This window comes from Apodemus sylvaticus, chromosome 11 (assembly GCF_947179515.1).
Source record: "Apodemus sylvaticus chromosome 11, mApoSyl1.1, whole genome shotgun sequence".
In the NCBI taxonomy this organism is placed as follows: Eukaryota; Metazoa; Chordata; class Mammalia; order Rodentia; family Muridae; genus Apodemus; species Apodemus sylvaticus.
In genome coordinates, this window is record NC_067482.1 from 18,949,949 (window position 1) to 18,972,499 (window position 22,551).

At 39.2% G+C, this 22,551-nt stretch overlaps 2 protein-coding genes across 2 annotated transcripts in view; both read right to left on the reverse strand.

Annotated features, from left to right (window-relative positions):
* Positions 1-6,205: 6,205 nt before the first annotated feature.
* Positions 6,206-21,313, reverse strand: LOC127696545 (albumin-like). Its single transcript, XM_052199361.1, has 15 exons — positions 21,215-21,313; positions 20,485-20,542; positions 19,360-19,492; positions 18,012-18,223; positions 17,246-17,378; positions 16,216-16,313; positions 14,710-14,839; positions 13,454-13,668; positions 12,367-12,499; positions 10,642-10,739; positions 9,332-9,470; positions 8,811-9,034; positions 7,693-7,825; positions 7,059-7,126; positions 6,206-6,333 (listed from the first exon to the last, which is right to left on the reverse strand). The coding sequence occupies exons 1-14, from the start codon at positions 21,291-21,293 to the stop codon at positions 7,085-7,087; spliced, it is 1,827 nt and encodes a 608-aa protein (XP_052055321.1). The 5' UTR covers positions 21,294-21,313; the 3' UTR covers positions 6,206-6,333; positions 7,059-7,084.
* Positions 6,206-22,551, reverse strand: part of LOC127696544 (albumin) — a 46,485-nt gene continuing 30,139 nt past the window's right edge. Inside the window, exon 15 of the mRNA XM_052199360.1 lies at positions 6,206-6,333. The gene's annotated coding sequence lies outside the window, so the exon portion shown is untranslated. The remainder of the gene's footprint in view (positions 6,334-22,551) is intronic.

The window sequence follows — 22,551 nt, forward strand, 5'->3', positions numbered from 1 at the left end:
AGCTGCAGCAATGTCAATGGAGGGTCAACTGAAAACCAGTTTCACAAAAATGTACATTCTACACGCAGCGCTTGTCCCTCTCTGGGTTAGCTGCTTTGGACAGGCTGGGTAGGAGTAGGGGGTTCTTAAAATAGAAAGTGGGTCTACACAGTCAAACTATCAACCAGTTGGGGGAGACAGCACATCTGGAACAATGACATGTACAGAAAAATTCCTTCCTAAATACTTGTCTGGTGGCGACCTGTTCACATGGAGTCCACCTCTTTCCAGCTGCTAGAGCAATGGCCAGATGTAGGGAATATCAAATGAGTGCTCAGCCTTGTGCCAAACCCACTGCTGGATGCTCCTTTTCTGACGTGTTTTCCTTTGCTCTGCTCTCACAAAATGCCAGGGATGAGAAAATTTACATACAATATAAATGTATTTTTCTACTCTGAAGACTTGGAGGTTCAAGAACACGAGGGCCCCATAGACTCAATGTCCAATGTAGGTCACTTCTCAAATATGATGCCACAAATAGCAGAAGGGATGGAAACGCACTGGACTAGGACTTAGGAAAGTCCCTTAGGCTCTTTAATGACAATGCTAATCAACTGACTGTGGCAGCAAATGCCTATGGTCCCAGAACTCAGTAGGCTGAGACAGGAGGATTGCCACAAGTTTGAGCCCAACCTGAGCTATATATAGAACCAGTTCTCAAAACAAAAATACTAATCTATCCATTAGAGCAGAACCCCTATTGATAAACTGGACCTCATGAAACTGAAAAGTTTCAGTAAGGCAAGGGACACTGTCAATAGGACAAAACAGCAACAGGTTTGGAAAAGAGCTTCAATAATCCACATTCCATAGATGGCTAATATCAAAACTATATAAAGAACTCAAGAAGTTAGACTCCAAAATTCCAAATAATCCAATTTTTAAAAAATGGGGTACTGAGCTAAACAGAGAATTCTCAACAAAGGAATTTTGAATGGCTGAAAAACACGAAAAGAAATGTTCAACATCCTCAATTATCAGGGAAATGCAAATTACAGTGACCCTGAGATTCCACTTTACACTAGTCAGAATGGCTAAGATCAAGCACTCAGCTGACAGCAGATGCTGGTGAGGATGTGGAGAAAGAGCAACACTCCTCCATTGCTGGTGAGACTGCAAACTGCTAAAACCACTCTGGAAATCAATTAGGCAGTTCCTCAGAAAATTAGAAATCGTTCTACCTGAAGACCCAGATATACCAATCCTGGACATATATCCAAAAGATGCTCCACCATACCACAAGGGCACATGTTCCACTGTTCCCAGCAGCCCTATTCAAAATAGTCAGACATCCCTCAGCAGAAGAATGGAAACAGAAAATATGGTTCATTACACAATGAATGCTTAAACTGCAGCATATATCAAAGCTGGCGATGGCTTATTGTTACAGGTGATTCATAATTCCACCCCTATAACGTGCCGTCAGAAGAAGAGGCTTCTGAGCAGTTGCTTTTTCTCTGTGGCATTTGAGGACCATATTTGCCGCGGTGCAGAAGCATCTTAATTTGGGAAAATATTCCTGACAGCTGTTGTAGCCAAACTCTAAGTGGAGAAATATTTCTTACAGGTTTCCAAAGACATAGAGTATACTTACCCCGCAGCTTTGTCTTGTGTGGCTTCAATCACTAGAAGGTTTGTGACCCTCATAAATCACAAACCAAATTACTCTGGTGGGGATGAATGAGAACTTCACCCTCCTCAAGTAGAATGCACTCTTCTCTATCCTTTACGACACGCTTCTTCACCAATGATACTGCTCCTCAATCCAGCCCCCCTCTTGAGGTTCTTTCTATTTCTTTATTTTCTTATATATTATATACCAACTGTAGTTTCCGTCCAGCCCTACCCTACCCCTTCCCCAGATCCTCACCTCCTTTACTCCGCCTCCCCTTAGAAGAAAGCAAACCTCACAGGGCCATCAACCAAATGTGGCATAACAAGCTACAATAACACCAGGCACATACCCTGACATCAAGGATGGACAAGGCAGCCCACTAGGAGGAAAAGGGACCCCCAAACAGGCAAAAGAGTCAGGGACACCCCCTGCTCCTGCAGTTAGGAATCCCACAGGAACACCAAGCTATACAACTATAACATATATGCAGAGGACCTAGGTCAGACCCCTACGGGCTTCCTGATCTAAGCCACTGAGTCCCCGCCAGATGATTTTGTGGGACATGTTCTCTGTGTCCCTGACCTTTTTGGTTTCTCCAACCCTTCCTCCCCCTCTTCCATAGGATGCACCAAACTCTGCCTAATATATGTCTGTGGTACTTTGTATTTACCCCCCATCAGTTGGTGGATAAAGCCTCTTTATTAGGTCTTTGGTCTAATGACCATTCTGCTAGACTCCCATAGCAGAACACTCTGCAGGCAAAACAAACTCTAGGTCAAAGCATTTGTCCCTAACCCTCCTAGCTCAGCCTCTGTGTCCCCTGTTACTAGGAATCTCTGCTAGAGATTCTTTTTTTTTCTTTTTCTTTTTATTGAGTATCCTCTTCATTTACATTGCCAATGGTAAAATATTTTCCAATTTCCTTCCTCCCCAAAGACCCCCTCCCCAAAGATTCCCACCCCCTCCTCCCACCCCATGCCTCTGTGAATATGCCTCTCTATCCGACACACTCCCACCTCCCTCCCCCCCCATCCCCGTCCATTTCCCTTTGTTAGGGCCTCTATTGAGCCTTTACCTGACCAAAGACCACTCCTCCCACTGATGCCCATCAAGGCCTTCCTCTGCCACATTTTTGGCTGGATCCATGTGTACCCCTTGGTTGATAGTTCAGTCCCTGGGAGTCTTGGGGCATCTGGGTGTCCAAAGTCATTCTTGATATCAAAGTTATAAGGAACCAGTCAAGCATATTTAGGGAAACCAAAGTAATCTGAGTTAATATATAGAACAAATATGAATAAATGGTAATCACTCACATATAATATTTTAAATTATTGGCTAGTCTAAAGTTTACAGTGTAGCGTTGAAAGATTAAACAGGGTTTCTGTGAATGAAATAAGTTGAACAAAACATTTATTACCCCCAGATATCCATCAACCATGAAGTGTATATTATGGTAAGTCTTCCCTCAGTCAAAGCATAATTCTTCTTTTCTCTACATATCTCAAAATACTAATGCTCTTTTTGGCGTCAAACAAGTATTCACCTGTTTGTTAATCATTTGGTCACATGACAAATGCAAGCCTGGCAAACCTGGATCTAATAAATTGAGGCACAAGTGGCTCAACCACATGAAAGAGTAACTAGGTTTGTAGTTGTTGAATATGACATTTTTCATGTACCTAATTTGGGAATAATTCTTGTTATTTTGCATTTAAAAATAAAATGAATTCCTGTTATCATGAAAGGCAAGTTTGCATGCCTCTGATTCATGTAAGTTCACAATTTACTCTATTTGCCGTTGTGGAGTCCAGGGTAAGTCAGGATTGTGTGATGTTTAGCTTGTGTGGTTGTGTCATGGCACTACGGCTGCTATGTTGCTAGGTGAAAGTAGTTTTCCAGGGTTGTTTCTATCTTGTGAGCCCATTTATATACACACCCTATCCTGAACTCCGGAATAAAGTAACACAGTACCATCTGTCTTTTTCATTGTCAAATGCATCATCTTCTTGCTAACTTTTGTATCTTCAACCTCACAAAAAATATGGTAATGTTATGTCTCATGATTCATTTGCTCTGAGGAATCAATACTGATGTAAATAAATCTTCTTGGCACTGTATTTTCTTTTTCATTAAGAATTTAATTTAATGTCCATAACATCTGTATTTCTGCTATACCACTAATGATGTCACTATGAATTCTGACCTCGGTTAGCTCACTTAGATGTTATTGCTATATGGCTTGATATAAACCATTGTGCAAGTCTCTGGTCACGTGAGGGTTCTATTTAGTTTTCTTTAACATAAACATCTAGTACTACATTTTCTATACCATTTACTTCTAAAGTCCTAGTCCATTTCTACAGTGTGTTCAGTGAGGTGGTCACTACACTTATGTCTTATAGTTACCAAAGAAAGAATATTTACAAGACCAACTATAAGGTAAGGGAAGTACTTATATTCCTGCAAAGGAAATACCAACTTGAGGAAACACAGTGTAAAAAAACTGAGGAAAGCGAGATAGGATGCACTAAAAAGGCCCAAGAGAGAAACAGAGAAATAGTCTTCAAGTCCCTGTGAGGAGGTAGGCATGCCATTCCTGGTGACTAAGAGAAAATTGAGGTGGAGTTTTTGGAGAGATGGGAATGAATGCCCTAGATAATATTAGCAGAAAGGGCACTGGGAAAAAGATGCTTGCTACCCTCTCTGTCACCTTTTTATACTATCAACAAAGGCTTCCCTACTGAAGTATAGGAAAGATGCAATGGATCTGTCTGTGCAGTATAAGTCAAAGAATCAGTCAAAAGACAGCCTAAATTTATCTTATATCCAACGATTATGGCATTCAAACTAAACTATCCCATAACCCCACAGAAAAACAGAGAAAAAAATAGAATTGGCCTAAATAACTTTGGAAAACAATGTTTTGCCTGAAAACTACAAGGTTAAAGACAAAAGAAATTCCACATAAGTACTGTATTCAGTTGTTAATGGTTCTTATGGAAGTATGGGTCAATAATTCTGAAACTCCTTAACATATATCCTGGGCTTAAACAAATATATAATATAAATATATATCTGAGGGCAGATAGTGGGAGACGAGTCCTCACAATTATGTCTCACTTTGAGGAGAGAGCTGTATTTAATGGTTTCCTTCCCCCAGAAAGACTATGCAAGGGGAAAAGTAATAACTTCACAATGAAGAAAACTTGGCAAACATTGCTTTTAAGGAAATAAATGATCAACCTAACATGCCATGTTGAATCATGCTGACGACATTACATGTTCCCAGTGTTCTATGAAACCAGCTCTAATCTAACACACACACACACATACACACACACAAAAGTAGGCCTGCAATATTATAGTAGCCCAGTCTTCTGGATCATGAGGCAAAGTACAGAGACAAACAGATAGATAACAGACAGATAGGAATTATTTCCCTATGGATATCCTCTCAAAAATAAAGCTCTCTGGGATCTTTAGTTGTATGTGTTGACTCTGTGGAAAGCAGTATCGGCTCATGAAATAGTGCATTGGAAGGCATAATTCTATCAAAGTTTTAAGCTCCCCTATGGTATGTTGGAGTAGGTCCTGAACCAATGCCCTTCAGATAGTGCTTCCACACCTGGCCTATTATTAGCCCAGTTGAATAGCAACACCTTCCTCCAATTGTCTGGATCAACATTCTGGTTTCCATCAGGTCAGAGCCCAATCGCCATTCTACCTCCCTAGTCTCTTTCTCTTTGATACTTTCACCAGGAAGCCAAAGCACAGGTTGAAAGAAAGGAGAGTGTGGGGCATAAGAGGATTGAAAAGGACCTTTCTTTATATGTGGTCTCATAATCACTTCAAGTACCATGATTAAAGTGAAACTATAAGAGATAAGTAAGAGCTGGTTGTAGACTAATATGCACAATGTGAAGTCAGGTCTATAATAAAAATTTCATATAAATGACTGTGTATATAAACTTGTACACAGTACTTGGATATGTCTATAAAATTCATAGACTAAAGCATATATGAGCGACTGGCTCCTGGGATAGAGAAAAGAGCCTAGCAGTGAAGGCAGCATCTGGATTTTAAGATGACTCTGACCATGGAACTCTTACGATGCATCAATCCAGTGTGCTCCAGCACCCCTCCAGATCACCCAGTTTCCTCTTCCAACAGAGCATCTCAAGGTCTTATTCTGTCATCTTCAGTGATATTATTTTTCTCAGTTGATTTACTTTACCAGTTCAACTACGCACTTTTAAAGCCTTCCCTATCTCCTTGGTCCACAACTCATTCTTAGTGTCCCACTGACCAAGGAAAACCACAGTTCACAACCTATTAGTCTCTCATTCAGAATTCTTGTGATGTTGAAATATTGGTTTCTATGCCCACCACCCATAACTTGGGAGAGTATTAACGACTGTTTTCCTTGTGTTGCCCATATGGAGCTAGAGTCTCCACTGAGATAAAGAGAGGAAGGTGAGGGTTTCCCTGAGTCTAAGAGGCTGCTAGGGTGAAGTTTGCCTTTGGAAGATATAGTTCAGAACACAGAGCAGATTATTTCCATATTTTATTAATTGCAGCACAGAGAACAGAAGTCAAACTTTGAAAAAAATTGTGTTCCTTAGGGTGTTCCACAGAAAAGATGATTCCTGAGTCTTCATGTCTTTTTTTCTCAGGGTATCCTGGAAAACAAAAAGAGAAATTTAAGTGTTCTCTGGAAAATAGAATATGGATTCCAAATCTATTTTCTAAAAGTGTTGAATTTCTGAAGTTCTTTCTGTGATTTTCACCAGTGTAGACGGCCTATATGTAACTGAGTCTTAGCTCTGGCATCAGTTACTTGGTGGGCAGATGACACACTGATAGATGTTTTGACACCCCCTGACCCTAACACATGAACATGTGATATAGGTTGTGCCCTCCTCATCACTGGTCCCTCAGAGTCCTCCAGTGTCAAAGTCAGAGGTCTCACCACTTCTGAGGACCTACTTATTACCTAATTGATTACAAATGAAAGTTCTCTTCTCAGAATGCTATAAAACTTTCAATTCTTTCTAAAGCTGAAATAATTTTGAAATACCTTGTATCTATAGGTTCTTTGCTTGAAAAAAAATGTGTTTTCTTGGAATAGCAATGGAAATGGAAAAATATGGAAAACCAATTTTTGGCAAAGGCTTCCATTATTGCCCTATATTTAAAATTCCCTTCTGAAAGAATACAAACAAAATTGATCACCATAGCTGTATGCATTATCTATATTTTCAAAAGAGACTTCTTTGTCATAAGAAGAGAAATTCTGTTAAAGCTTAGCATGCGGCACATCAGAAGTTTGTAAGCAGATCACTTATGAAACCCACCATATCCTCTGGTGAAATGACTACCTTTTAAGAATCTCAAGTACAGTTACCTGAGATGGTTGTGGTTGTGGTGTGTTTAGGATAAGGCTTCTTTGCTTCTAGTGACAAGGAGGGGACCCTGAAGACACAGAAATGATGGATGTTAGAAAAGTATTAGCAGGACTATTAGGATTTGCACTACACAGCCATCAGCGACAACATAGTAAATGCACATGCCTTGCATTGCTTAGTTACAGTTCTATTTGGAATTCCTAAAACAGGCTCTCTGACATATGTTCTGTCCAGATAAAAAGGATCAATTGTTGTCAGGCCACAGGAGGGAATGTGAAATGATTCAGACATGTAATAATAAATGTTCACCATTCATGTGCAAAATAAATCAATTCAGAAAGTTACATTTCAGGGCCAGGTTTAAATGAATTAATGGTTCTGGGCTTTACAAGTACTTCTAACTATGTTCACATGTGTCAGAAATTTGAAACCAAATAGTGGTAATAAGCATTTAATAGGCAGCAGTGGGGTAGAAGATATAAATTAAGAGCTATATAAGTCAGTCCATATTACAATTACATAGCAAACAAAATCTAGATTGATCACCTGTATGTGAGTTTTAGAGCTCTACACCTGACCATTTGCACAGAAAATGGAAACCAAACATTATCAAAATGCAAAAACGACTCTGACCTCAGTCGAGAAGCAGGTGTCCTTGTCAGCAGCCTTGCAACATGTATCCAGGAACTGTGCAAAATCAGCCATGACAGTCTTCAGCTGCTCCTCTGTAGCCTTGGGCTTGTGCTTCACCAGCTCAACAAGAGCCCTGCAGTAGGACAGAAAGCAAGAAGAGTAAGGAAACATTGACTCCAGTGCAGGAAAATCAGACAAGAAGGATGGTGAGGGGCCACAGTATAAGGTTACAAATCTTGGAGCCAAGTAACTTTGGTTTTGAGGGCCAAGCATGCCACTGCCAACCTTAGGAATCTTGACTGTGCACGAGGGTAGTAGCAGGTGCCACTTTGCAAGGACTAGATCAAATAGAACAATCAATGTGGGTCACATGGGTTTTACCTAGAATCAGGAAATCTCCTGAAAGACTTCTGTCTTTGCACTTAATATATAGAATTTTTCCCTCTAACACTTTCCCCATTTGAAATTAATAATGGGGAGGCTAAACAGCTGACAAGCCAAGAAAGAGGAGATTGTTGGGTCTCTGTTGTTGACATCTGTAGAACAAACAGTACCAAAGAAATAGAGCTGTGTAGGGAATGAGTTTTGTAACTCTGTCTGGGTACCATGATGACATGTCTCCAAAGATGAGACAATACCCTGCTACATTCTGTGCTATAGGAACCCCTTCCATCAGCAGGGTTCGAACCTCCCATGTGCATTTCTAGCTCTTTCCTCTATTCTCAAAAAGTCACACCCATGAAGTTGTCTTGCACCTGGAGTGGACATGGTCATCTAGCTATTAAACCTTGAAATAAATACTCCAATGATTTCCATGAGCAGTTTTTCTATCTATATGCACTAAATAGTGTTTAGTGTCTTCTATTGTTCCCCTCCCCCCTAGAATTTTATTCTACTGTGGTTTTAAAGATAAGTTGAATGAAAGATTTTAATACAAAATTTGTTCACATAGTCAAAAAACTTTGGCCCTTTTTTTTAACTTACTGATGCCAGCATGTAAATCCTTCTCTCTAAGGAATATAATCACTGCATTAAAAAAAATTTCCGGTTGACAGTTCTCGCTATTCATACATATGAAATATGAAAACAGATAGATGCAACAAAAAACCACCACTCACGTTTGTTTCTTAATCTGCTTCTCCATTTCTGGAAGTGTGCAGATATCAGCATGGAAGGTGAAGGTCTCCGCTTTAAACTCTTTGGGGACATAGGTTTCATCGACTGTCAGAGCAGAGAAGCATGGCCGCCTCTCCACCAGGGATCCACTACAGCACTTGGTAACATGCTCACTCACTGGGGTCTTCTCATGCAGCAGACACACACGGTTCAGGATTGCAGACAGCTACAGAAGAGACAAGCAGAGCAGAAAGGTCACAAGTATTCCACAAACATCTGCTTTATGAATTAGCCACTGTGAATCCAGCCTTGATTGGCCCAGAAATTCATCTAACTTTGAAACTACCCATGTAAGACTTATTAAAAACTGTTTCTTTCTTAGTTAGATATGGAGTGGCCATTATCCAGATATCATACACACATATGCACACATTAGAACCCCATTGCTCCTGAAAGTTAGATTTATCTCGGTCTGAAGACAGCAACCCAGCCTCATTAACTTGTTGTTGTTTAAAAGACTCACAAAGTCTTCCATACAAGGCAGTCTCTGAGCTTCAGGAAGTCCACAACACTTAGAGCCCACTCTTCCAACGCTTCTTGCAGTCTCCACGAGAGTTGGGGTTGACATCTGAGGTGCTTTCTTGGTGTGCTGAACTAGAATGCTGTGTAGCAAAAATTAGGTTACATGATTTAATCCAGGTAGAAAACTGGCCTGATGCAATGTATTTCAAGAACAGAAGATTCACAAACAGAACTAAAGTGTTTTTCCCCACTAGTCAAAGTGTCTTTACTACTAGGGTGATAGCATAGTACTGGAAGAAGACCTTGTCCTGAGAACCAAGCGGCTCTAAAAAAACTACTTGGAGCATAAGATCTTAGTCTTAAATCTCTACTAAAATCATAAGGAAGTGACATTTCTCTAGTCCAATGGCATTAATGTACTCAGTGCTGCTTTAAATAAATTCTAACACAAACTTACACATATCACCATTGTGACAAACTCAAAAGATAGAGGTGAAAAGAGAGATGGTTTACTAGAAACCATGAATGGATTAAATGAAAGGAAATAATGTCTGCCTGACACATTGTCTAGCAATTAATAACACCTTGCATTTAATAATGCACCATAACTCATGAAAGTCAATGTATTTCAGGTGAAGAAGTGTCAACTCCAAGCTCTAGAGTTAGAAGAGTACTAAAACTGTATATGAAATGAACAAGGAATAAAATGTCTCTTCATGTATGCCCACTTTATTTCTATAGATAAAGTACTATGGAATTGGGACTTCACTCTAGAAGGCCATTCTGTCTCTATCACTAGGAGCAAAATTCCATAGGAAGACAACTACCAAAGTTTAGCTGTAACTCCCAAATTCCAATGTTTTCTCACGTGAGCTCTTATTCAGGAAACATTCAAGTGTTATCTAAATCTTTTGTTATATTTTTGTGTTCAGCATTTCTATCAGTTCTTGAGTTTCTGCTGCTCAAAGCATTTTACTTGTTTTTCTACAAAATATTGTTCTATTGTTTGCTAATAAACTCTACATAACCCTGAAAGGACACTCCCAGTTCTTATGTATCAAGATTTGCTGAGTCCTCAAAACATCTATTCCCACTATTCCATCTATTCCCATCTAACCACTGTTTATATTATACAGAGATACAGACCTCTTCACCCCTCCAACTAAGTTATCTCCTTCCCAGAATTTTTTGATAGATAGGGATTATAAATAATGTGTTTTCACTGAGAAAGTCATATGCTGGATGATCTGTACACTGTTGCAAATAATCCCAAATTGATTAAGGAAAAATCTAGCTGATGAAAATACTCACGCATTTTGGAATCCATATTCTCCAAGCTTCTCGTAAAGCTCACAGTTAGATTTGACCAAGTTCTTCGGCTCTTCCAAAAGAGGCTGAAATTCTTCAAGCTGAAAAATAAAAGACTTGTGTTTACAGGCCTCTTCCTGAGAGCCCAGAATAAGTCACTTCGAACTACTGCAGTCCCTCTGTCCAAAGACAAGTCAGGTGTCATGACTGTCACCTTGCATTTAATTTGTTCTTTGATTTGCAAGGATATTTGGTCCAAGTCAAATGAGAATTTTCAGGCTCTGGGATTCAATGGCTGTGTTTGATACATGCCACCCCATGTATTTTCTTATTGTGTGACTGGTCTTCCCACATCCAAGCTTCAGACTCATCCTGTCTCCACTGTACTGCACTAAGTGTTCCCAGCCCCAGAACTGACCTCTTAACACACTAAGTGGATGAAATTAAAATCATATCTAGTGCACAGGAGAAGTTCACTAGCTGATGACCATCACTTTAGCAATCTCTCTACAATCTCTCTTGAGGTCTCTGAGAGCATACACTCCATGGCTCAATCACTGAGTGGTGTCTGATATTCAGCAGCTTGTTTGTAAAGTACGACTCTCTTTGGGTCCCAAAATGGTTCAGAAACAAGGATGTGCTGACAGAAGTCCTGATGCCCTCCACAACAAACTTGTAAGTAAAACTTCTCATAAAACTACTCCAAAACCTTCTCCAAAATGTTTGAATGTCGTTTAAAGAACTAGAGTTCAAAAGCTCCTTTGAGATAGTAATTCTAATAGTTGACAGTATACTCCAACAAGTTAATGGTCTTTAAATCTAAGTAAAATAAATCAATTTTAGTTGGCATTTGAATTTATTCTCTAATTTTATTCTCAGGAGTGTGAAAAAGGTAAAGCTACTATACACTTGATCTTAGCCAAAAGGCCAAGAAGCAATGGAGAAGCTGCAATAAAGATGTGCAAGTAAAGGATACGTGCTCCACTATGTTCATAGCAGCCCTATTTATAATAGCCAGAAGCCGGAAAGAACCCAGGTATCCCTCAATGGAAGAATGAATGCAAAAAAAAAAAATGTGGTATATCTACACAATGGAGTACTATTCAGCCATTAGAAACAATGAATTCATGAAATTCTTAGGCAAATGGATAGAGCTGGAGAACATCATACTAACTGAGGTAACCCAGTCTCAAAAGATTAATCATGGTATGCACTCACTAATAAGTGGATATTAGCCTAGAAAATTGAAATACCCAAAGCATAATCCACACATCAAATGATGTCCAAGAAGAATGGAGGAGTGGCCCCTGGTTCTGGAAAGACTCAGTGTAGCAGTGTAGGGCAAAACCAGAACAGGGAAGTGGGAAGAAGTGGATGGGAGAACAGGGGGAGGGAAGAGGGCTTATGGGACTTTCAGGGAGAGGGGGAAGAAAAGGGGAAATCATTTGAAATGTAAATAAAAAAATATATCGAATAAAAAATATAGCAAAAAAAAGATTTCTCTATCTCTTTAAACCTTCCTTTTCTAGAGCAGTTCAAGGTTTCCTTGTATTTTATCCTAAAAATTTCTCCTATGATGTTGAAGAAGTTTAAGAGCTCAAACTTGCCTCCATCACAAGAAAGCCTCTGCATTGACCTACACATCGATTATCATGAATTCCTCTCTCCCTTTCTCCTTGTAGAAAGCTCCATCAACACTGCAGGTGTCCTTGGCCTATGGAAACCTACCACTGTGCCATAGCAGGCAGGGGGATCAGCTTCAGCACAGCACTTTTCCAGAGTGGCTTCATACTTCTTAGCAAGTCTCAGCAACAGGGATACAGAGAAGTCAGGGTGCCTTCTTGAATATTCATACAAAAACCTAATTGAGAAGGACATAGGCTGAGTTAAGTGAATGAGCAGGTAACAGAGTCACATGACCACCTCAACAGTGATGCTCATCCCAGACATCCTGCATGGGCCTGAGCTCCATGCAGAAAACTAGGCAGCAAGAACATGGGACCCAGAGAGAACTCTTCCCAGGTTCATCTCTGACACTGAAACCTATTTTAGTATTCTGCGCGGGCAACTTACTATCAGTGCATTAACTTCCTTCTTTGTAGAATGGAAATTGTTGCACTTACTAAAAACATATTGTCATTTTTTTTTAGTTGTGCCAAAACTTGCCACGCTGGGACATTCTGGTCTTTTCAACCAAGTATGAAAAATCTAGTGTCATGTTGACATATAAGCATATAGATAGCTATACATATCTTTGATGTCATCACAGAAGTAGATAAATAGATATAGATGAATAGGTAAATAGATACATAGGTAATGTATTCATATACATCATATATTTAAGAAATATACTCATAAAATGAGTAATTGATATATATAATTTATATATTCACAGGGTATTTCTAAAGATTTCCAGACATATTCCTATGAAGTAAGGAACATTGAGCTGAATGCATGTATGATTTCATAAAAATATTTAAAATTACTTAAAACACTTTTCAAGGAAATGGTAAAGGCTGAGAATGGCAAGGGTGAAATTTTCATTTATTAACAGATATTTTCTTTATTTACATTTCGAAGGTTATCCCATTTCCTAGTATCCCCTCCACAAACACTCTATCCCATCCCCTTTCCCCCTACTCACCAACCCACCCACTCCCTCTACCCTGTCCTGGCAATCCCCTATACTGGGGCACAAGGATGAATAATTTTTCTGAGAGCCCCAGAAGTCCTGCTAACACCAAAGGAGAGCCTGGTGTAGCGTCCTAAACCATGCAGCTCAGTCAAAGCTAGGAAAGGAAAGGCATCCACTCACGTGCCCAGGAAGACATCCTTGGCCTCAGCGTAATTCTTGCACACCTCCTTGTCCTCAACAAAATCAGCAGCCACTGCAGGCAGGTCAGCAGGCATGGTGTCATGTTCCACCTCACTGAGACACTGGGCTTTCTGCAGCACTGGCTTATCACAGCAAGCCTGCAGTTTGCTGGAGATGGTTGCCTGGTTTTCACACATATACTTGGCAAGTTCCGCCTGGGAGAATGGAAAAACCAAAGCTTCAGAGGAATTATCTTGGCTACATTTTGTCCCTGCACCTCTGTCATGTGGGGAAAGCATATTCATCCTGCTCCAAACCATATCCAACCAAAGTGGCTTCTGTAAACACGTGCTCAGCCCCGCAGTGCTGCAGAGACTGTAGACTCAGAGATACTATGACCAAAACATTCCAGTCAGATCCAAGAAAGACTGTTCTGGTAATAAATGCAAGGTATGCATTTATTTAAATCAATTCTTTTTAAATATTTATTAAGATTATATCTTTCTGACTGTGACAATTAGGTTACTTCCTTTTTTTTTATAAAAGAAAGTGCTTTTTTTTAAAAAAAAAAAAAAAAAGAAAGGAAAAGAAAAATATGCTCCCAAGTTAAGGGTAGCCATTTTGAAACTAAATAACCTTTTAAAATATGAAGAATGATTAAATAATTAGTAAAGAGCACAGTTGCAGGCATTGCTTACATACACGAAATATCTGTCTTGAGTTTTCCAGAAGGTACTATGGTAGAAGAGGATTCTGGTATTTGGTTGTATTTTTAAATCTTTGGAACCAGGAGATAAGGGAGATAATAGGACAGACAATGTTGGAGAAAATGAGATCACAGTGAATTTGCATGTACTTAACACAGACAATAAATTAGGGGAAAGGGCAGATAAGCACATTTGTAAAAGCCTCTCCTTTCTGAAGGATGTCTAGTTTGCTTCTCTCCTCAAAATATCTGAGGAATCTACCTTTGTGGCTTGTCGTCCTGGTTCCATTAAAGCCTTCTCAAAGTGGGACTGAAGAAAGGAGTTTCAGATCATTGAATAATACAGAAAATGTTTTGCTGTTGGTGTCGTATGGTTTTGTTTTTCAGGGTTTTTTTGTGTTTTTGTTTTTTGTTTTGTTTTGTTTTTTTCTGGAAAGTGGCAGCAACCACAGAGAGCTTGGTAGGGTAAAGGACACACCAGCAGACAGCAGTGTTCTCTGATGAAGCCAAGCAGGTCCACTCACTGACTGAGCATGAGGTGGCTCCTTACCCTGTCATCTGCACATTCCAGCAGGTCGCCATGGCAGCACTCCTTGGTGACTTTGGTCAGGTCTGTTGCCAATTTGGTAATTTCTGCAAAGTCAGCATTGGGGAATCTCTGGCTCAGACGAGCTACAGTCCTGGGGGCGGGGGAGGGATGGAATTTCAATCAATGAATTATTATCATATCATATTTATATGGAAGAAGTAAAAAAAAGACACCATTTTAACAAGTTTAAAACCTCTTATAAACTGTTTTGAAGTTCAAAACCAACTTAAATGAACAATCTATAAAAAATCACTAGTTGTTGTCATGCTAGTCTGGGATGACACTTATGTTTTTCTTTGGCAGATTTGTCTACTAAAAGAATGGGGGTGGTGCATGAAAAGCTAAGGCTGCATTGAATTAAAAGCATAGAAGATTTTCCCCAAAGTGGCAGCAGTGAATCTTTAAGTCTTATCTGACTTCTGTTTCCGGGTTGCTCCCATCTTAGCACGTGACCACCAGCAGGCATTAGCTTTTAGAGTGTCACAACATGTGGAATCAAGGATCTAGGAGATTAAATTACATAATGGCATGAAAACATTTCCTCGTCTGGAAATGAAGATTCACCATCTTTCATCACAAGACATATTTCTCTAAATCCTAATGTTCAGTGGGGGAAAATTCTTAATTCCTAGAGAACTAGAGAGTTCTAATCATCATCATCCTGCCAAGAACCTGTTCCAGCAGACAGCCTCTAAGCTCATGGCAAAAGCCAAGATTCCCTTTCTAAAATGATTTTCATCCTAACTCCACTAGGCTCCCTTGCAGGAACCAGTCACTGCCTGGGTAACAGTGCATTGTTCATGTTGAACTTGCTTGTCTGTTGATTTGGTTGGCTGTAATAATTTGGATGGTAGGAATGACTTAGTGAGGATAATTGTGCTGACAGTTCCTAGACAACACACACAATGTTGTCTCAATGTTCTCTCCTATTGTGTTGATTCATTGTTGACTGACACGTGAGGCAGCAGAAGGGCAAGCTTATCTTTCTTGGCTTCCATATTAAAGGATGCTCCCAGACTCAGCTGCAGCTTATAAAATAAAGAGGGTCAAACACAAACATGAGATTAAGGGCACAATTAGAGCTGTAAAAAAATCAAAGTAGTAACTAGCTTGATTGATGGCTAAATTCAATTATCAATAAAACAGTCACTTTTAGACATAGGGAGTATAAATTAAGCAAATTATTCACCCTGACTAGGAATGCATTTGTAAACTGGGAAAATGAGTCCCTGTCTTTATAAACAAATGAGATTTTAAATACCTAGCTTCTCTTAGAAAAAAAAAAAAAACTCTTCTCAATTTTTGATAATTTAAAACAAAACAATGAGACAAAAATGTCAAATTATTACTATTTTGATTTTACCTCTACTGTCTTTTCATGAAGTGCCTTATAAAGGCACAGCCTTTTGGATTGGACAACCACCATCAGAAAGACGTGAACTATGATATTAAAGAAAAGTCGTGTACCATGCTTTGAAGGCTCTCTCTCCAAATTTCTGCATGCTGGAGCACTTCATTCTCTGACGGACAGATGAAACCAAGGCTTTCTCCTTCAGTGCATCAATCTGCAACAAATAATCCAGTTGAAAAAATTGGTAAAGGTTATTTTTACACACCACACCACACACACACACACACACACACATGCACATACACCTTCCAAAGTTTAAGTCAGCTCTATTCCAAAATAATTAGTTTGGGTTGGGGGAGTTGAAATCAGGGCCTGGTGCATGTTAGGTAAGAAGTCTGCCATTTAGTTGGACCTTCGATGCAAACAAAAACTTAAAAAGATAGTTTAAAAAGATAAGTACCCAATTCACGAGTACTCCCTTTTGGCAAATAATTACTTTGATACCTAAGAGAAAAGAAAATCAGTCTGGTCATAGCATCTAGCTACTTAAAGCACCTTTTAGACATTGTTGAGAGAAGGGTCCTGAAAGGAGATGTCCCAGGACATATACTTGTACTGACTTTGTAATTTTGTGATTAATCCATTTCAGTTCTTCCTCCATTAACTTTCATAAAATCAATAAGTGATTATAAAAAACAAATGATGCAACTAACAAATATTTCTGGAAGGAATGAACTCAAACATCTACCTTCAATAAAAATTCTCTGCTTTGAATTTTAGCTCGAGTAAAATGTCCCAGAGACGGTCAAAAAAAAAAAAAAAAAAAGAAAAGAAAAGAAAAGAAAAGGAAAAAAACAAAGAAAACTAGTTGTTTCTTCACAATTTAACAAAGAGTATTCTACTGCAGACATCATTCCCATGAAAAAAGAGAGGACAAGTAACACATGTACAAGAACACCCTCTTCCAACCACTGCCAAATTTTAGAAAAAAAGGAAGGAAGGCATAAAAACGAAAATCCACTGGTAACTTAAGAGGAAGGAGACGGTTCATTCGGAAAGTCGAGTCTCCTGAATCTAGCCATAGGATGATCCAGTTCTGAGGTTGGAATACAAAGCAACTCCTTCGTGCATCTTTCCTGGGATTACCTTCGGGGTCATGCAGGCTGCTTTGTCGGCCTCTGCACAGCACTGGGTCAGAATGTCATTCAATTTCTCAGCATAGTAAAGGAGTTCTGGGGCATAGAAATAAGGATGTCTTCTGGCAACTTCATACAAATAGCTGAGTTATGCGGAAAAGAAGAAGAAATTGGGCAGTCAGTTCCCACAGCACAGACTCCACAGAAATGATTAGAGACACCCCACACCCTTGGGTACACGTGGGATCTGTAATCGACGAGTTTCATTCACTGTAGCCACCCATGCATGAGTGATGGCCTTTGTCTGTTGTTAAGTGAGAAAAGAGAGATTTGAGTGTGTGTGTGTGTGTGTGTGTGTGTATGTTCAGATGTGTGCATTTTTGGTAAGTAGATAAATTTAGGTGATGTAATGTTGATTATTAAAATGAAATTCATCTAGGGAACATGAACAACACACACACACACATAAACATACACATATGCATAGGCACATGCACAACAAACACCAGCAGAATACTTTGCAACTTCTCAGTCCCAGATATTTCACACAGATCCTATCTGTTCTCAAGATCAAAACATCATTGATCTTTTTACTGTTGTTGGATATAGTTTTGTGGTATCAAATATTATTACCAAATATCATATTTTTAAAAATCATTCATAACTTTCCCAGGCGTGGTGTTGGATGTTTGGGGGTTTCATGACTATTAGCATAAGTGCCACTGAACAAGCTATGGCCCAGTCTTAGCTTAAAGCCTAGAAGCCTGGGTACTCACTGTCCCATAAAGGTGGCAGGGTTTTCCTGGAAGGAGGTGCAAATGGCCTCAGCCTCTGGCTTCTCAAAGGGTGGCAGGGTGGGGTTGTCATCCTTGTGTTGCAGGAAACATTCGTTTCTTTCTGGCTCTTGTTTTGCACAGCAGTCAGCCAGTTCGCCATAGCTGTCACGGAGACTTGGAATGGAGCATAACTTATCTCCAAAAAGAGTGTGCTAAGGGCGGAAGACAGAAAGGTCAAATCCTGCCAGTATTCAACTTTCTCCACATCAAAACCAAATGTGCTGATAAAATTTGGTTACAAAACATGTACCTTGTATGTATGTACATAGATGATATGACATGTATATTGAAACAGCCATAACACCTTGAACTATATATAATTTTCATGGTTTTACATACCACTTAAAACAAATTTAAGTATTAAAAAGTTGTTAATGAAATGGGTTGCATTTGTAAACCACAAAGCAAAAGGAAATCATATAGAAATGCCCTGTCACTTACTTTCCTTGGATTTGCCTACTTGTGTGATTTTCATGATGGTCAGATGACACAGTATTGTATATGTTGGATAAAATAGAGAAACAAAGAGCTAATGCCCTTCAGGAATGTCACCTTCTGTGTTTTCTATCTGACACGAAAAACTAGGAGCAAAGTCATTATAATTTAAAAAAAAAATCTCAATGGACTTGTGGAGCAGGTAAACCCATGCTCAGAAGGAACATGTTCACACAGCTCCTCACAGGCTCGGCTCTTTTGGGAGAAGTCTGTTTACTACCTTCTTGTAAAACTGAGGAAGAACACAATCCTCCCTCCCTTTTGTCTCTCCAAGCCTCTCATGTGAGCCTTCGTGCTCTCTTTCAGAACCATGACCTCATTTTTTATTCATTGTTACATGGATATACGTTCATGTAAATACATATATGTTCCTAAATGTAGCCTGCTTAGTCTGTATGATGTTATTTACATGTATGTTTTAAGGATGACCACTGGTATTGGATGGGCAATTGGTGTGCCCTTCCTCAAAGAAGGTGACTTCTGCTCTCTGCACTCCTCAGTTGCCTATCATTCTTTGTGTAGAGTTTAGTTCTTGTCTTTCCCTCATCCACTTCAGCATGTCTGTTGTCACTGTCACTGTCACTGTCAAGCTTCCATCTGGGTAGCCATGTTGGGGAGACTTCTTGAGTGTAGCATAGCAAAATTCCCATCGCGCTGGCTCTAACAATCTCTCTGCCTGCTCTGTCACAGTGTTCCCAGGCCTAGAGTGAGGGAGTTGTGATTCGCTTTCCTTTGAAACACTCAGAATTCCACAAAGCAGGAAAGCAGATCCTCAGAAGCAGAAGGTACGCACAAGGGATTTGTCACAGTTGGCGGCAGACTCATCGGCAACGCATGTCTTTGCAAAGTCTGTTACTTCATTCACCAATTTCATATGCTCTTCATACGGGCATTTCTGGAGATACTGGGAAAAGGCAATCAGGACTCTGAAAAGCAGGTGTAGAAAGAAAACCTCAGTGTGAGGCAGGTGGTTCTCCCAAAAGGCAAATCATGTATGTGTGTGTGTGTGTGTTTGTGTGTGTGTGTGTGTGTATGTGTATGCCTTCTATACTATGTATATCTTTTGTACAACTATCTAGAAAGCCTATTTTGGTCAGCTATTCTCTGAGGCACAGCCAGGAACACCTGCCTTTCCAAGCAAACGAATATGGATGTCTACCATGCTGAAGTGAAGATGCATATATGTGTCAGTAGATTTATGAAAATGAGGGAAACAAGCAAACTGCTCTCTAAATATATTCATTGTCAAGGCTAGAAATTATAAGTCATTTGAGTTATGTCTTTCCTAATCCATATACCTCTGTTATTTGGAATACTTAACACTATTGACCTTTTAAAAATAAATGAATTACCCTTTTTTACTACATTAAAACACTAAGGTGGGGGTGAGACTTAAGTATAGGCTACTTACTTTACATGTGTAAGGTCCCAGTACTACAAAAAGACAAAATAATGTTCTCAAGATACCATGAAATCTGGTTGCATAAAGAGTAAGTGGACTGCCCCCAAAACTATCTTTCATAGATCTTTCCAGAAATAAAAATAAGATTCCAGACATAACAAGTTAGATGTAGACTCCAGATTCTCTCCAGGAAAGGAAGTATTTATTAGCCACACATGGCTAGATACATTTAATTAAAATTAAATATTATTTGAACATGTGCTCCTCAGTTACACTCGCCCTGCGCAAAGTACTGAATAGCCTTGTTTTCTGGCTGCCTCACTGCTCAGCACAGATCCATAGTCTTTCCATCAATGCACACATTTCTATTGGACAGCACTGCTCTATAATTTGCATACCCCATTTCTATTGGACATCACTGCTCTACGATTTGCATACTCAAGGTGGGAGAAGGTGATTTAAATTTGAACTAATACTATCAAACACCTTAACTGGACTTTCAGCATTTTAACTTACAGGCCTTTGAAATATTTTTCTCCCAAATCTTTAAACCGATGGGCGATCTCACTCTTGTCTGCGGAAACAGGGAGAGAAAAAAAACCACAAAACGTATTTGAAGATTGATGAAGACAACTGATTGTAATATGCTGCTTTTTATTCCTCTCTTCACTAACTTAAGCTATTCCCCAAAGATGTCACCCTCTAATTGTTACAGAAAAATCTAAAGGTGGCAAGGAATCCTTTCTACTACATTCAAAGTTATTCTTTCATCAAAAATATTATTTTAAACTGTTAAGTGTTTATAACCATGCATTCAAACCCAAGGCTTAATGCTCTGTCACATTTGTAAATATCTACTAAGACAATAATAAATATAAATGGAAACTCCATTTACAAAATTAGTAAAACACAATTTTGATTTTTAGTATAGCATGGAAGAGCAGGCAGGCCCTTTAAGACGGTAATGAAATCAGCTGTATTTGATGTAATTTAAGTCATTCTAACTAGCATTTTTTTTAATTGAAAGAATTTTAAAACCAAGCTTTCAAAATTTCCCCATTATTGTCATCAAAGATATCTAAAATATATGAATAATATAACCACGTAAGAGTTCTCAAATGCAAATAATAATCATAATAATCATATTCTAGAAATCAGCGCTAAAGGAAAATTTAACTATTTAAAATATCATACTTCCATTACTAGGAATAATAAAAGTAGAGATGAAAGAATATAAAATTCTTACGTGCTTCTCGACGAAACACACCCCTGGAAAAAGCAGAGCCGGAGACAAAGAGGAGGAGGAGAAAGGTTACCCACTTCATTTTGCCAGAGGCTAGTGGGGTTGATAGGAAAGGTGATCTGTGTGCAGAGAAACTCGCTCTAATATACTTCTTTAACCAATAATTGGAGATCATTAACCATACTTTCCTCACATTTCATTGGCCCCTACCCAGTTACAAAATCATGCCATCCTGGACAACATGTTTGCCAGCTGGAGCTATTCCCTCCTCCCCTAAAAGACTTTGTCAATTTATTAAAGTTATGTAAAACATCAAATTTTACATAAGAGTTTATTTCTTTGTCTCCCAGTTGAGCTTTTCAGTTTGGGTCGTTGCATGGAAACTTGACACATTTTAAAATCCAAGAACTGAATCACATGGGCTGTTTATCACAAATATGCTTTTATGTTTAGGTAATGAAGAATTTGCATGAAGAAGGGGTGGGTCTCATCATAGGGCTTCCAAGTCTTCCTCATATTTTTAAAGTTAGAATCCTCCATAAAGCTTAGTGTCTCAAACGTGAACTGAGAAGAGGCCAGAGCAATAAAAACAAGTGCAGAGGACTTTCACAAGTCTTGTGTCCCCACCCCATGCTCAGGCAAAGTGTGAAAGTAGCCTGGAAAGATCTGGAGTAGAATATTATCATCTAACATGAGCCTCGGTCTTGGTGTGTTTTAAAGGAGACACTAGAGCAGGCACCCCAACGGCAGTGGTAATGGTCTTTGCCATTCTAACATATTTCCTCTGACACCACAGGGTGATAATTAGTAGCAGACTAGTTATCTTTCTTAGCTAGAAGGATGAGTCAGTCAAGACTACATTCAAATCACCCTCATGGTTCTTATATATACAGAATCTACTCAGTGCCAGAAGGAGGGGGAAGGAGGAAAAGGAAAAGGAGGTGGAGGAGGAGGAGAAAGAGGAGGAGGGGGTGGTGGAGGAGGAGAAGCATTCTTTTTCATATCTAGTTATACAATGAAAGGAAACTACCTCCTATGCCCTCATCTTCATTTGGGAAGGTGCCCAAATTCGGTAATAAACACAGGAGTAAAGACAGAAAGAAGGAGAAGGGAAAGTGTTTTTTGCTTGTTTTATGATCCAAAAGAGTACTGAAATGGAATATCAGACTAGTCTCTGAAGACACAGATGAACAGAATGAAAAATAAAATAAAATAAAAAAGTTTGCCTATGGAATAAATTCCCCTGAGGGTGGGGTGGAGTTAGAAAGAGCAATTTCCAAATTTATCTGGAATAACAAAAACAAAACAAACAAACAAAACAAAACAAAACAAAACAAAAC

What these genes read in the sequence shown, in the direction of transcription:
- LOC127696545 (XM_052199361.1), bottom strand. Translation starts at nt 21,293, where the DNA reads ATGAAGTGGGTAACCTTTCTCCTCCTCCTCTTTGTCTCCGGCTCTGCT. An exon ending in CCAACTGTGACAAATCCCTT is followed by an intron (nt 18,224 to 19,359) that starts GTGCGTACCTTC and finishes TTCCGCCCTTAG; the next exon opens with CACACTCTTTTTGGAGATAA. An exon ending in TGGAATGTGCAGATGACAGG is followed by an intron (nt 13,669 to 14,709) that starts GTAAGGAGCCAC and finishes CCATTCTCCCAG; the next exon opens with GCGGAACTTGCCAAGTATAT.